The following is a 12,435-nucleotide window of genomic DNA, read 5'->3' on the forward strand; positions in this document are numbered from 1 at the left end:
TTGATGTTTTTTGTTTTGCACTTCCATAAATTATATTTTTATGACTATTTCATGTCTGTAGACATTTACTAACACAGGATACTTGTTTATTTATTAAAAGACAAATAATTACTATATTCATACAAATAACTACTCACGTTGATTTTCTTTGCAACAATGGTGAATTATCTGGATGCCATATGGGTGGACACATACATATTATACATGCTAATTAAAGTGATGCTGTTTCAGTGATTGTCTTCATTTACACTTGACACTACTATTTGATGAAGAAACAACATGGAAGTAAACTATAGCAAGTAAAACACATGTACAGTATGATATTACTATTGTCATTTGGTGAAATTATGTAAGTAGTGCATCTATTTAGACTGAGAAAATGCTTATGTGAAGCTCCTGCACGAGAACGGTCAAAGACGTCAGTTTCGCTCATGTTTATATATGAAAACAATAGACCTTATTCACAGCAGAGCCATTTTTTGCAGGAATGACAATGAGGTTGTGAGGGATAGACGTACAGTCTCTTCAATGGGTTGTACTGCAGTTTAAAGTGATTTTGGATCGTTCTGCGGACAAAATATAGAAAAAAACATATTTTCAAGAACATTCAGTATACTTAAAACTTCAGACAACATGAGTTGTGGAAAATCAGGAGCTTTTTACAGCTTTATACTGTTCGTGCCTCTGAATAGATGCAAGTTTATCCCAAACAGCCTAGTTAAATACCCCCAAAAAATCAAACATGGCGCTACCGTGAATAAGTTCTATTCAAAATATTGTGGACGGACGCCAAAAAAAAAAAAAAAAAACGCGTTTGGTGTGAACGGCCCCAAGATGATGGACGCTAAGTTTGTTCTTTAAGTGATTCCGTAGCAGCTTAACGACGAGGAAATATGGTGGATATTCAAGCTAGTTTAGACGATGGTTTGGCATAATAGTGCGATAAATCTCCACTTTTTGTGTTGAATGTTTGTTAACGACAATAATCAATTACTTATACGTGTACTAGAATATTTTTTAAGCGTGGTTTAATCCATGTTACACTCTTCCTGAAGAGAAATAACGCATTTTGTCAACTTTCTGATGCCGGTAAACGCACTGGAATCTAACTTGTGTAAATCCGACCGACAGCTAATTCAAACTCTTTTATCTGTTATATTTACTGTTCGTTTATAAGTTTAAAGTGTTGGTGATTTCTTAGCTAATTTACTCATTAGTTTCAGTCATTAGAAAATTTGAAAAAAAAAAAAAAAAAAGACTCGGTACATACAACAGTAACAGTTGGACAATGACAGTCTTCTGATTTATTTGAGATGTTACTTAGATGTTTGGTTTTTCTTCTCTAAAATGTCATGCACGACTCGAGAAATTATCTAGTGTAGGTATTTACCTAACAACTCTACACACGTTTATGGTTATGTTTCGAATCAGATTTCATATTGTGACGCATGACGAACGTAATTCTCCACATTAAATCGTCTTGTTTCAGTGTTGTGGGAATTCCGACTTGCAACAATGTGCAGGCTGCTCAAGTATTGCTTGAGCCACTTGCTTTATGCTGCAATGACCCGGCTAGATGAAGTCAATAAAGGGGTCAACACGTGGACCTCCATTCGTTACCTTGGATACCTGTCCGGTCTTAACTCATTGGTGGCCGTTTGCTTGGGTCTTTATGTACAATGGGAGAAGACGGACGACACTATTATTTTGGTCATTTTTATTTTGGGCCTCTTTGTACTTGGGATAGCTAGTATTCTCCACTACTATTTCAGCATGGAGAGGGTCAGCCTCTTTCTGTTGCATCTTTGGTTTGGTTTCCTTCTTGGTTTGCTGTGCTTCCTCAATGTCCCATCCAAAGAGGAAGATGTTAAGGAGCAGGTGGCCAACTATATGTTAGTAGCCAGCATGGTGATAAGAATCCTATGGGCTTTAGTTGAAAGAATGTGTGGTTGTACTCGGCATCAACCTGCGTTCCTCAATTCAAGGGAAGCTCTGGAGCTCACAGGCTTTGCTGTGGCCAGCACAACTCTGGTTGGCCATAAATCTGTAAGCCTCAGTGTTCTGACACTCTCCCTGGCTGCTGTAATTGTGAACTTGCGCATGAAGTCCAACCTGGCCCTTCAAAATCTGACCTTTTTCTCTGGGGTCACAATATTCTTCTTCCAGAAGTCTTTAGGGGTGTCCACCAACCCCTTTGCCCTGTCGTGCTTCTTCAGCCGCCTTGTCTGCGACCCATTCATGGATGTCTACTTCAGCGGCCTTTCAGTCACTGAACGCTGGTCACCACTCTTAGTGAGAAAAGGCTTCTGTAGGCGGCTGTCCCTTCTTCCTCTAGTTGTGATGAAGGTGGCTTTCCTCATCATGGCTGCTCTAAAGATGAGAGATCTGGATCGGTGGTACCTGTTGATCCCAGGTCTCTCTGTCTTAATTATTTTCTGGATCATCTGCCACCTGGTTTTCTTGGTTACACTGTGGGATTTCCACAGTAAGCTAAGTGACTGTCAGAGGCTGTGCATGGGACACATTTCAGAGGCTGGAGAACTGGACAGGGTCATGGCATCTAAGGGCATGCGCCACTTCTGCCTCATATCAAAACGCCTGGTTGATTTCAGCCTTGGGTCCACCGTCATACTAGGAGCTCTGGCTTGGCAGGTAAGACTTTAGGTTTCAAGAATTTTTATTTAAATTGTTTTTGTGTTAAGGGTTTTATTTAGTAATTTGTATTATATTGTGTAATGCTGCAAATATTTTAAAAAGCATATGCTCAAAGTTTAAAACACTCAAGCCACACTTAATATGCATGTATTTCACTGCATTAGATATAGGAATGTTCTTAATGATTCCATTCACGATTTAAGTATTTTTAAGAACTCTTTGAAAATAAGAAATGCCATTTTATTTTTTTTATTATTTAAAGCTGAAGTATGTTTTTTTCAGTGTTATAATACTTTCTCCTATCCATTTATGATATGCAGAGAGAACTATTAGTAAGCTATTCATAGGTTAATTTTCTTGACAACTGTAAACACTGTGTCTCTGTGGGACTATAAAATTCCTGTTTGTTTTGAGCGAACCGTTTAGACCCGCCCCAACAACATTACTCAGTCCCGCCCACATCTTACGCCATTGAATATCTATTTGTTTTACCAATGGCAGACTGAGGGCCTATTCAGAAAACTGTTTTAAAATAAATATTTATATTTGTAATTACATTTGGTGCCACAGAAATTACGTCAGCTTTAAATAAATTATAAAATACCACTTCTTTCAACTAAACTGATAATGTGAGGTTTTAACTACACCGTATCATATGAACAGCCAGCCAGTCAGTAATTTTAAGGCTCACAAATCCGACTTGACTAATTGAATGACTTGTGATTCAGTAAGTTTTATAATCTCATAGAAGAACCGGCTAATAAGAGTCATTTGTTTGGTTGGTAGCATTGTATGTTTTGTAGATTCAAAAGAACCAACTCGTATAAGTCATTCATTCACGAATTGGGCTACACTAGTTGTGCTATATGTTTGTAGATGACATGGCGGCACCGCTGAATAGTGAAGCAGGAAACAGGTTAGGGTTTTGAACCCTAATAAGATAACACAGTATCAAACCAAGTGGGCAATGCAAACAAAATTATACATATTTTCTTCAACTTTTGTAGCATATTTTTGCATTTACTTAGAAAGCTGAAGTGTATAATTTCTGCAAAACTAGTGCCACTGCCAATGAACAGGATAGCAAATATAAACATTTCAAACAGCATTCTCTATACACCCAAGGTCCTTTTCAAGGCAAGTCAGTCCAGTTGGGGGTTATATTTGAAATGCTCCCGGGTAGCTATTATCTATGATACAAGCAGCAAACATGTACAGCTCCTGTCTACTTGAAAGGGGAAAGACTGAAATCACCAAAATGGTTGGCAAATGTTACGATCAAAAAATATATTTCAAATCAGCAGTAAAATCTGACAACAATAGTATCATAAAATGTGGTTCTTTAGCTCAGAATCTTGCTAAAAATGCTATTTTCAGACTGGTCCAGCTAATGCACATGTACGTTCTTGAGTTGATTGACAGGCAATGCCTGTATCTAAAAGGTGATTGACTCTTTGATGTGTAAGGTGGGCCAACCTAAGCTGATACAATAGAAAGTATTTTAAAACAGAAAAAGTTATACACTTCAGCTTTAAGCAGCTGGCACCGAGATGAACATGATCCACTACATTTTACATCTAGAAAGTGTCCACATGCTGTTTGTTTTAGTTCTGAAGACTACGCCTATTGCTTTATTTTAAAATCTGGGGACTACTTTTGTTAAAGGTGTTGTAAGTGATTTAAAAAATAAAATAAAATAACATCCAAAAAACGTCCTTACCTGTCAGATATCACTGAAATAGGTTCCATGAAATATAACACTTGTCTCTGCAAGAGCCCTAATCACAGTAAATGCCGGCAAAAAAAGATGTCAATGGACAATGCTTGGATCCTTTGTTTAGCCAATCAGAAGACTTTCTTGTAAGTCACTGTGTGTATATACCGGGCAGCACATATACGCTTGTATAAGTGCTGATATGGTGTCCAGCTCCTGCGAAACACTCATGGTCAGATAGCAATCGCTTAGGGGAACCCATCACCCTTCATCTGCTCCAGCACAACGGTCTCCAAGTGTGTGTGTGTGTGTTTTTGTGTGTGTGCGCGCGCACGCACGCATGTCTTTAGACTGTGGAGTTTTGGAAAGAGGGGGTGTGGCTAATCAAGACTAAAGTCTGGTGGAAGTTCCAGAATGGCCAAAATCACTTACAGCACATTTAAGTGGCCTGCTTGAAACGTTTGCTTGTGCTATCTAGCTTAAAAATAAATGCAACATGGTCTGATATTTTATCTAATGCAGTGTCTTAATGCAATTCATTATTTGTAACTTAAGTGTTCAAAGACTTTCTGGGGCCACTGTGGGGTCAAAATAATTGTATGCCTTATAATAGGAGGTGTGAGCATTTTCTTTAGATGGGTTTTAACTGTATTGTTCTCTCCAACAGCCGTCCAACAGTCTGTTTATTGCCTTGTTTCTGCTGGTATTATCACTGGAGTCACTAGCCCACGGCCTCTTCCATGAACTGGGAAACAGCCTTGGAGGAACCTGTATGGGCTACGCTGTGATCATTCCAACCAACTATTGCAGGTATTGGAAACACATACACTCATCTCTAGGGCTGCCCCCGACCAAAGATTTTCCTAGTCGAATAGTAGTCATTAATTTAAGCCATTTGTCAACTAATCGTTGGACGTTTATGATAGTAATTTAATTGCTTATATGTTGGGGGGCATCAGAAAATGGTTTGAGTTCCAGGGCTGAGAAAGAATGTTGTAAGTAATATTGCTAACACAGTTCTACATTACAGAGAAATACTAAACCGTAATAATGAGCCTTTAAAATATAATTTTTACAAGCGCACGCACTAAGCGAGCCGCAGTGACAACGGCAAAAGCTGTACCGATCCTGAATTTACATTTATGCTTTTGGCAGACGCTTTTATCCAAAGCGAATTACAGTGCACTTATTACAGGGACAATCCCCCAGAGCAACCTGGAGTTAAGTGCCTTGCTCAAGGGCCCAACAGTGGCATCTTGGTGCTGGGGCTTGAACCCCCAACCTTCTGGTCAGTAACCCTGAGCCTCAACCACTGAACCACTGGCCACTGCCCAGAATGTCTCTAAACCAGCAAGAGACTGTCTGAACATTTTGTTAATTTATAGTGAGAAATGCACATTCGGGTTGAGCAAACAGATGATGATCTCGGAGATCGACGATGGTCAGAGTGATCGCCAGTAGCTGATGCCTTTGACCATGTCATGATGATATTTGGCTCATTTTCCCATTAATCTATTAAATGATTATTATTAGACTATTATTATCAAATTAATATTACAAATATTTTGCCCATTTACACCAAGACACGTGCTTGAAGAAACACTCTATTATTAAGTACAGATGACAGAAAAGCCGTCTATACGCATGTATGTTTGTACAGAGGCATGCAGTCTAAGGATCTCACACTTTGTTTCTGCCTTCCGATTTTAAATTTGTATTTATTTTTTACGAGTGCTGCAAATTACCTCAGACATCTCAGCAAAACACGTTCACCTCGAACCATGATTTATATTTCAGTGATTATTAGTATCATTATAATTATTATTTTTACATTTATAATTGTTTATATGTCTTCATTTGTGTAAGTAATTTTCCGCCTGCATGTTTAGACGGAAAATGGAAAGGTGGTTACGTATATATTATTATTATTTTATTATCACTTTATTATTTATTTATTTGCTTTTTCATTTCGTTTGGAGTGCAATTTGAATTTAGAATTTCGTTTTTTAAATAAATAATTTAATTTTCAATACAAAATCAATCAAGCTAGAATATTCACTAATCCCTCAGCCCAGAGGTTTCCGATGTAATTGTGTGTGTGTGTGTGTGTGTATGTATGTATGTGTGTGTGTATATATATATATATATATATATATATATATATATATATATATATATCATTAATTTTTTCACACACATGATATATTTTTCTAGATAATGAAAGTGAGAATGCACAGATGAAATGGTAAATGGTCTATACTTATATAGCGCTTTTTTTTTAACCTTAGAGGTTACCAAAGCGCTTTACATTGTGTCCCAATCACCCATCCACACACACATTCACACACCAATGGCGACAGAGCTGCCATGCAAGGCGCTGGCCTGCCATTGGGAGCAACTTGACGTTCAGTGTCTTGCCCAAGGACACTTCAGTATGTGGAGTCGTGTGGGCCGGGAATCGAACCACCAACCCTGTGATTGCCGATCCGCTCTACCACCTGAGCCACAGCCGCCCCCAGAATGCACAGATGAAGCCTCTTTGCCAGAGAGATGTTTCCCTTTACAACTGTTGTAAAGCCATCTTTAACATCTAAAACAACACATTTTAAATGCACTTATTTTTTTCAGTTTCATTTGAACTTTCAGTTAAAATAAGTAAAAAATAAAGTTCAAAGTTTGAAATCAAGGTGTCTTGCTTTATTGTGTTGGCTTAACCCTAACCCTGCTTAATGAAAATTATCCCATAGTACCACCTAGTGTCCCAGCGCTAATTTCCTGTGGAGTTTTCTTTATTTTGTTTTTTTGGACCAATTAGCAAGACTCTTCTCATCGACTAATGGTTAGTCGACTATCAGGGGGCAGCCCTACTCCTCTCATATTCCAGTCAAACCTGATATTTAAATCAGTATCTTATATAGACTAAAGAGTCTTAGACCTGTTTATTATGATTAATTCAAATGTTTGACTTTAAGAACATGCAGCAAATTTAAACAAATGTAATCAAATGAGCCTTCTGTGAGTGGATGCTTAACTTAGTGTTGTACACCAAGGGCATGATAAGCACCTGTTTAATGAGCTCATCAAACAGGTTCAGTAGTTTACCTCATCTTCTCCCTTTCAGCCCAGATGATCAGCCCACCCTACTGCCCCCAGCTCATGTGCAGGAACTCCACTTGCGCTCAACAGGGATACTGAACAACGTGCAACGCTTCTTTTCCCATCACATGATTGAGACCTATGGTTGTGACTACTCGACCAGCGGCTTGAGTCTGGAAGCACTGCAAGCAAAGCTCCGCAAGTTCATGGACGCCCACACGGCTGATGGCCCACGTCACGACACCTACGTGCTCTTTTATAGTGGTCACACGCACCGCAGTGGAGAGTGGGCCCTATCAGGTGGGAAAATAAAGAAATTATTTTTTCCCTGTAGGAAAAGACACAATGGAACTTAAAGAACATGCAAGAAAATGTCTGGAAAATTGAAGCCTATTTTTATGTGGACCATTAAGAATTTTTGCATTCTAATATTATTTTCTTGATAATTTAAGCACATTTGGTATCTGCTGTAAGTATTTATATAACATGACACTTTTTTTGAATTGAAATGGCCTTTCATTTTTAATTTTAGAAAATATTTTTCTTCCTGGAATGAAGTGAAAATACTGTATTACCGTAATGAGAATCTCCATCATGGATTACAAAAACACTCAAAAGTAAAACATCCAAATGCATTAAACAGTAATAAGAATTTGCATGGAAAACATCTTAAATGGTACTGAAATAGGCTTCATTTTCTTTAAGAAAAAAAATTATAACTTGATTTTGGTGTGAAATATGACCCGGATATGTTTTGGTGATATTCACCTTTTAGAGGTGGTTCTATTTTTTTGGAAGTTGTAGACCAGCGGTCATACAATTTCTGTAAAGATGAGATCAGTTAAAGCAGCGCTACTCAACGAGCGGGACACATGCAGCCCACGATCCAATGTTTGTGGCCCACGTTATGATGTCATCATAAACAGAAATACATTCATCAGCAGCCTATCAAATCTGTATGAATTGTAAGGTGTCCATTTTCATTAGGATTTACGCTAGTTTTCTACATTGCTGAATCAGCATAGAGAGGAAATTCAACTGCATGATGATGTTATGAATAAAATCAAATAAATAAAAAAATAATATTGGAGCATGGCTGATGTTATGAGAGAGGCGGTAGGTCTGTGTGCATGTTCATACACAGTACGTGTGCACTCACACATAGTCTGTTAATCAAACATGCACGATCGCAATCTCACTTCAACATGACCCAAATCTGTCCAAACTTTTGAATAGCTCATCAGATATATGTACTCGTCATGACAACAGTATTTACAGAGAAAAATTACAGTTTTTCCTGCAGTGATGGCGTTTAGACGCCTTAACGCAAATGCTTGATATTGATCTACTTCGCAAACCTAGGGCAGCGCAAAATGCTGAAGTGGGTGAACAATACTTTGGCTTGCCACTGAAGGACTTTTGGTGCAAATTTTGGATATATCGTTTTTAAAACCTCTCTGGTGTATGTTATTTTGAACACTCATGGTGTTTGTTAGTTGATGTTCACAGTGACAACAGAACTTATATATATCAGAATATTAAACTGTTACACACTTATGTTTAAAATAATTACTAAAATGTTAGTTCACTTAAAAATGACTTCTTAACCTTTACTCACACTCATGCCATTCTGTGTATGAATTTATTTAGTTTTTGCATGAATGTGAGTAAATGATGAGAGAATTCAAAAAACAATTGGTGAACTATTACATTAACACACCAACATTCTTACTATAAAAATGTTTACACATATATATATATATATATATATATATATATATATATATGTATATATATCTGTATATATATATATATATATATATATCTGTATATGAAATTATGTATAATTATAAATATTGAGAGTGCTGTCCTCGAGGGTTAAGGGATCCAGCTTTGCAGCCCCTGACCTTTCCAAAGTTTATTAGCCCTGATTTAAAGGAATATTCCGGGTTCGAAGCAAGTTAAATTCAATCTACATAATTTGTGGCATAATAATGATTACCACAAAAATTCATTTAGTCTTGTCCGTCCTTTAAAAAAAAAAGAAATATGGGTTACAGTGATGGAAATTACAGTGTAAGTGAACAGGGTCAATCAGTAAATGTTAAAATACTCACTGTTTCAAAAGTATGCCTCAAGACATAAACAATATGTGTTGTGTGAAAAATATTTTAGTGTGAAAAAATCACTTTTTCTGTGTGAAGTTATTGCCAATGTCAACAAACCCTAAAATGACTGTAAAAACAATGATTTAAACAACTTTACAGCGCAAATAATACATACGTTTTAACAAAAGAATTAATACGTGTTTTTATCAAATTATCAGCTTCACATTTCTGCCTTTTAAACACTCCAAAAATTGCCCCCATTCACTTCCATTGTAAGTGCCTCACTAACTTTTGATTTTTGCTTTATTTAAAATTTTGTATTTATTTTAAGAAAAGGAGGGACGAGTCAAAATAATTTGTGGCAATCAACATTATGGCACAAATACTGTCGTTTGAGCTTAACTTGTGTTGAACCTGGAATATTCTTTTAATAGTCAACAGGGTTTATTCCCTGCTACATGAACCTCTAGAAACTAAACCTGTCTCAGATCAGTTGCTCTGATGACATCATAAAGCTGTTTTTCTATTCTTTTATCCAATCAGGTGGTGACATTTTGCGTCTTGATGAGATCATGCAGCTCTGGAGAGAGAAGAATGCTGGTTTCTGCTCCCGTCTTATCATCATTCTCGACACAGATAACTCCCTCCCTTGGGTGAAAGAGGTGCAGAACATCGAGGGCCTTTATATAGCAGTTCAAGGGGCCGTGCTCTCAAGTCCCACAGACCTGGAACTCCAGGATGCTCCTCAGCTCGGGGACTTCACTTCTCAATGGGTCGATTTCAACTGCAACCCTGAGAGCGCTGTCCGCTGGTCTGAGCGTGGACGGACCGTCCGAGCTGCATACGGCATCTCTAGACACTGGAGTGACTACAAGCTCCACCTTCCCTCTGAAAGTGACGTGACAAGGCACTGGAGAATGTACTTCCCACGTTTGACTTACCCCATGGTTCAGCTCGCCCACTGGTGCGGTGGACAGAACCACTTCAACCTTTGCAGTTACTGTGTTCGGCTTCTCTGGCGAATTAAACTTAAATGGTTCCCTCCTTCGGTGCTAGACACAGGCCAAGGTTTCAAGCTGGTTAAATCATAGAATAAGATCTAGTATGCGATGATACTGTAGGCATCTGCAAGTCACTGTATCAGGACTCTGATAGGTGAGTCTCGCATATGGCAGCTTTTATTTGTATGGACCAGCAGCACGATTTATTAAATCTCAGGTGTGATTAAACTCCAGGTATGTGTTTGTGATGTAAGATTAGCTGAAACATGCTGACAACAGTGTAATTTTTTTCATCACTGTACACATGTCTGGGTAATATTTTACCCCAAGATCTAAAGAAAAATATGTAAGAAAATATTTTGCTCAAAGAATATCACATTTTTAGGACCACTAAGATTATTTTTTTGCATTGTGTTCTTGACAATAAATTATATTAGGTAATTGTCAGGAATATTTTCCTATTTATTTAGATATATATTATTGTCACAATTTTTAAGTATATTAAATATTAGCAAATGTTTTTTATTTAAATTAAGTGTTTATACATGGTAGTATTTGTTGTACTGCCTTTAATTTATTCTGATTTAAATAAAAACTAAAAATTACTGTTCTGCAGTATTGAGAATCACTATGGAGAATTATGGGATTTACAAAAAAGAACAATCCCGGAAAAGGAAAACATGAGTACAAAGGAGGATTATTAGAATGTAGGGGAAAATGTGCATAATTTACATCAAAATAATTTCATAATGTGCAAAAACTTAATGGTCCAAAAAATAGGCTTTTTCTTTACGCAAAGTCATATTTTCTTTCTTGAAATCAAATGAATTTTGTGAGATTCACCTGCAACACCAATAAGTTACTGATGGGCCATGCTAGCAGCATTGCACCTACTAACATGCAACGTTACAGCTTTAACTTGTGACATTTTTAACTCTTTCTGCCATTTTAATGCTTACTACCATTGTTTATGATTTTCGTATAAGCTTTATCAAATGTACCAGCACTGAACCTTTGAATGCTACATGGTACAATTTTCAAGCACCACATAGCACAGCATGAAACCCATTAGCAGTCTGCAGCCAGATGTAGAGTGCTGCATCTTACTTTAACTGCACTAGACAAGCATGGCCTTATATTTGGTATCTTTACTAAGGAAGTTGTGTACAAGAACACTCTCTACACATGTTCAGAACAGTCCATTGGATAATTATATTTGTATTGGTGTATTTTTATATTTGTTTATACAGAACAACATTTTCTACTGTCCTTTAAAAATTGTGCAACATTTATTCTATTTTTTGTGCATTGGTTGTTAAATTGAAGTCCCATTTAGCTAAACACTGTTGTATATGGCCTTGCCTGTGTTATGGCCTAGGGATTATATGTTTAGTCATTTGACTAATAATGTGTGTTTCTTGCACTTTTAGCTATAGTAATGGAAGGGATTTGTCATAGAAATTCAGCATAACTGTGTAACATGGAGGTGTGGTAACGTGTGTTCTCAAGTGCCTTGTGCAAGATTAGTCCTCACCCAAAGATGCAAGGATTTCCTCCTAATGAAATATGCTAAATGTATTGATTCATACGAGATTGTATGAAGAGGTCTGAAGGCTTTTTTTTTTTTTTAGGGAACTTTCTCAAAATGCATGGTGTGAATCATTAAGTTACTGGGGATTGATGATGGTAAATGTTTCTTTATTGTTTATGTGAATTAAATCAACCCATAATCAGAATGAGTGTGAAATGAATAAAAGAGTTGCTCTTTCAATGCAAAATTGCATATGGAATTGTGCTTTTATCTGCCAAGAGATAATAGACACTACAAAATATCTATGTTCCGCGGAATATTCTAGTTTTA

General features: G+C 37.1%; 1 protein-coding gene across 1 annotated transcript; it reads left to right on the top strand.

The window, feature by feature from the left end:
* The first annotated feature begins 892 nt into the window (after positions 1 to 892).
* tmem168b (transmembrane protein 168b) lies at positions 893 to 12,378 on the top strand. Its single transcript, XM_052119885.1, has 4 exons — positions 893 to 2,652; positions 5,037 to 5,179; positions 7,491 to 7,765; positions 10,117 to 12,378. The coding sequence occupies exons 1-4, from the start codon at positions 1,516 to 1,518 to the stop codon at positions 10,662 to 10,664; spliced, it is 2,103 nt and encodes a 700-aa protein (XP_051975845.1). The 5' UTR covers positions 893 to 1,515; the 3' UTR covers positions 10,665 to 12,378.
* Positions 12,379 to 12,435: the final 57 nt, after the last annotated feature.

This window comes from Xyrauchen texanus, chromosome 46 (genome assembly GCF_025860055.1).
Source record: "Xyrauchen texanus isolate HMW12.3.18 chromosome 46, RBS_HiC_50CHRs, whole genome shotgun sequence".
NCBI lineage: Eukaryota > Metazoa > Chordata > Actinopteri > Cypriniformes > Catostomidae > Xyrauchen > Xyrauchen texanus.

What these genes read in the sequence shown, in the direction of transcription:
- tmem168b (XM_052119885.1), top strand. Translation starts at nt 1,516, where the DNA reads ATGTGCAGGCTGCTCAAGTATTGCTTGAGCCACTTGCTTTATGCTGCA. An exon ending in ATTCCAACCAACTATTGCAG is followed by an intron (nt 5,180 to 7,490) that starts GTATTGGAAACA and finishes TCTCCCTTTCAG; the next exon opens with CCCAGATGATCAGCCCACCC. An exon ending in TGGAGAGTGGGCCCTATCAG is followed by an intron (nt 7,766 to 10,116) that starts GTGGGAAAATAA and finishes TTATCCAATCAG; the next exon opens with GTGGTGACATTTTGCGTCTT.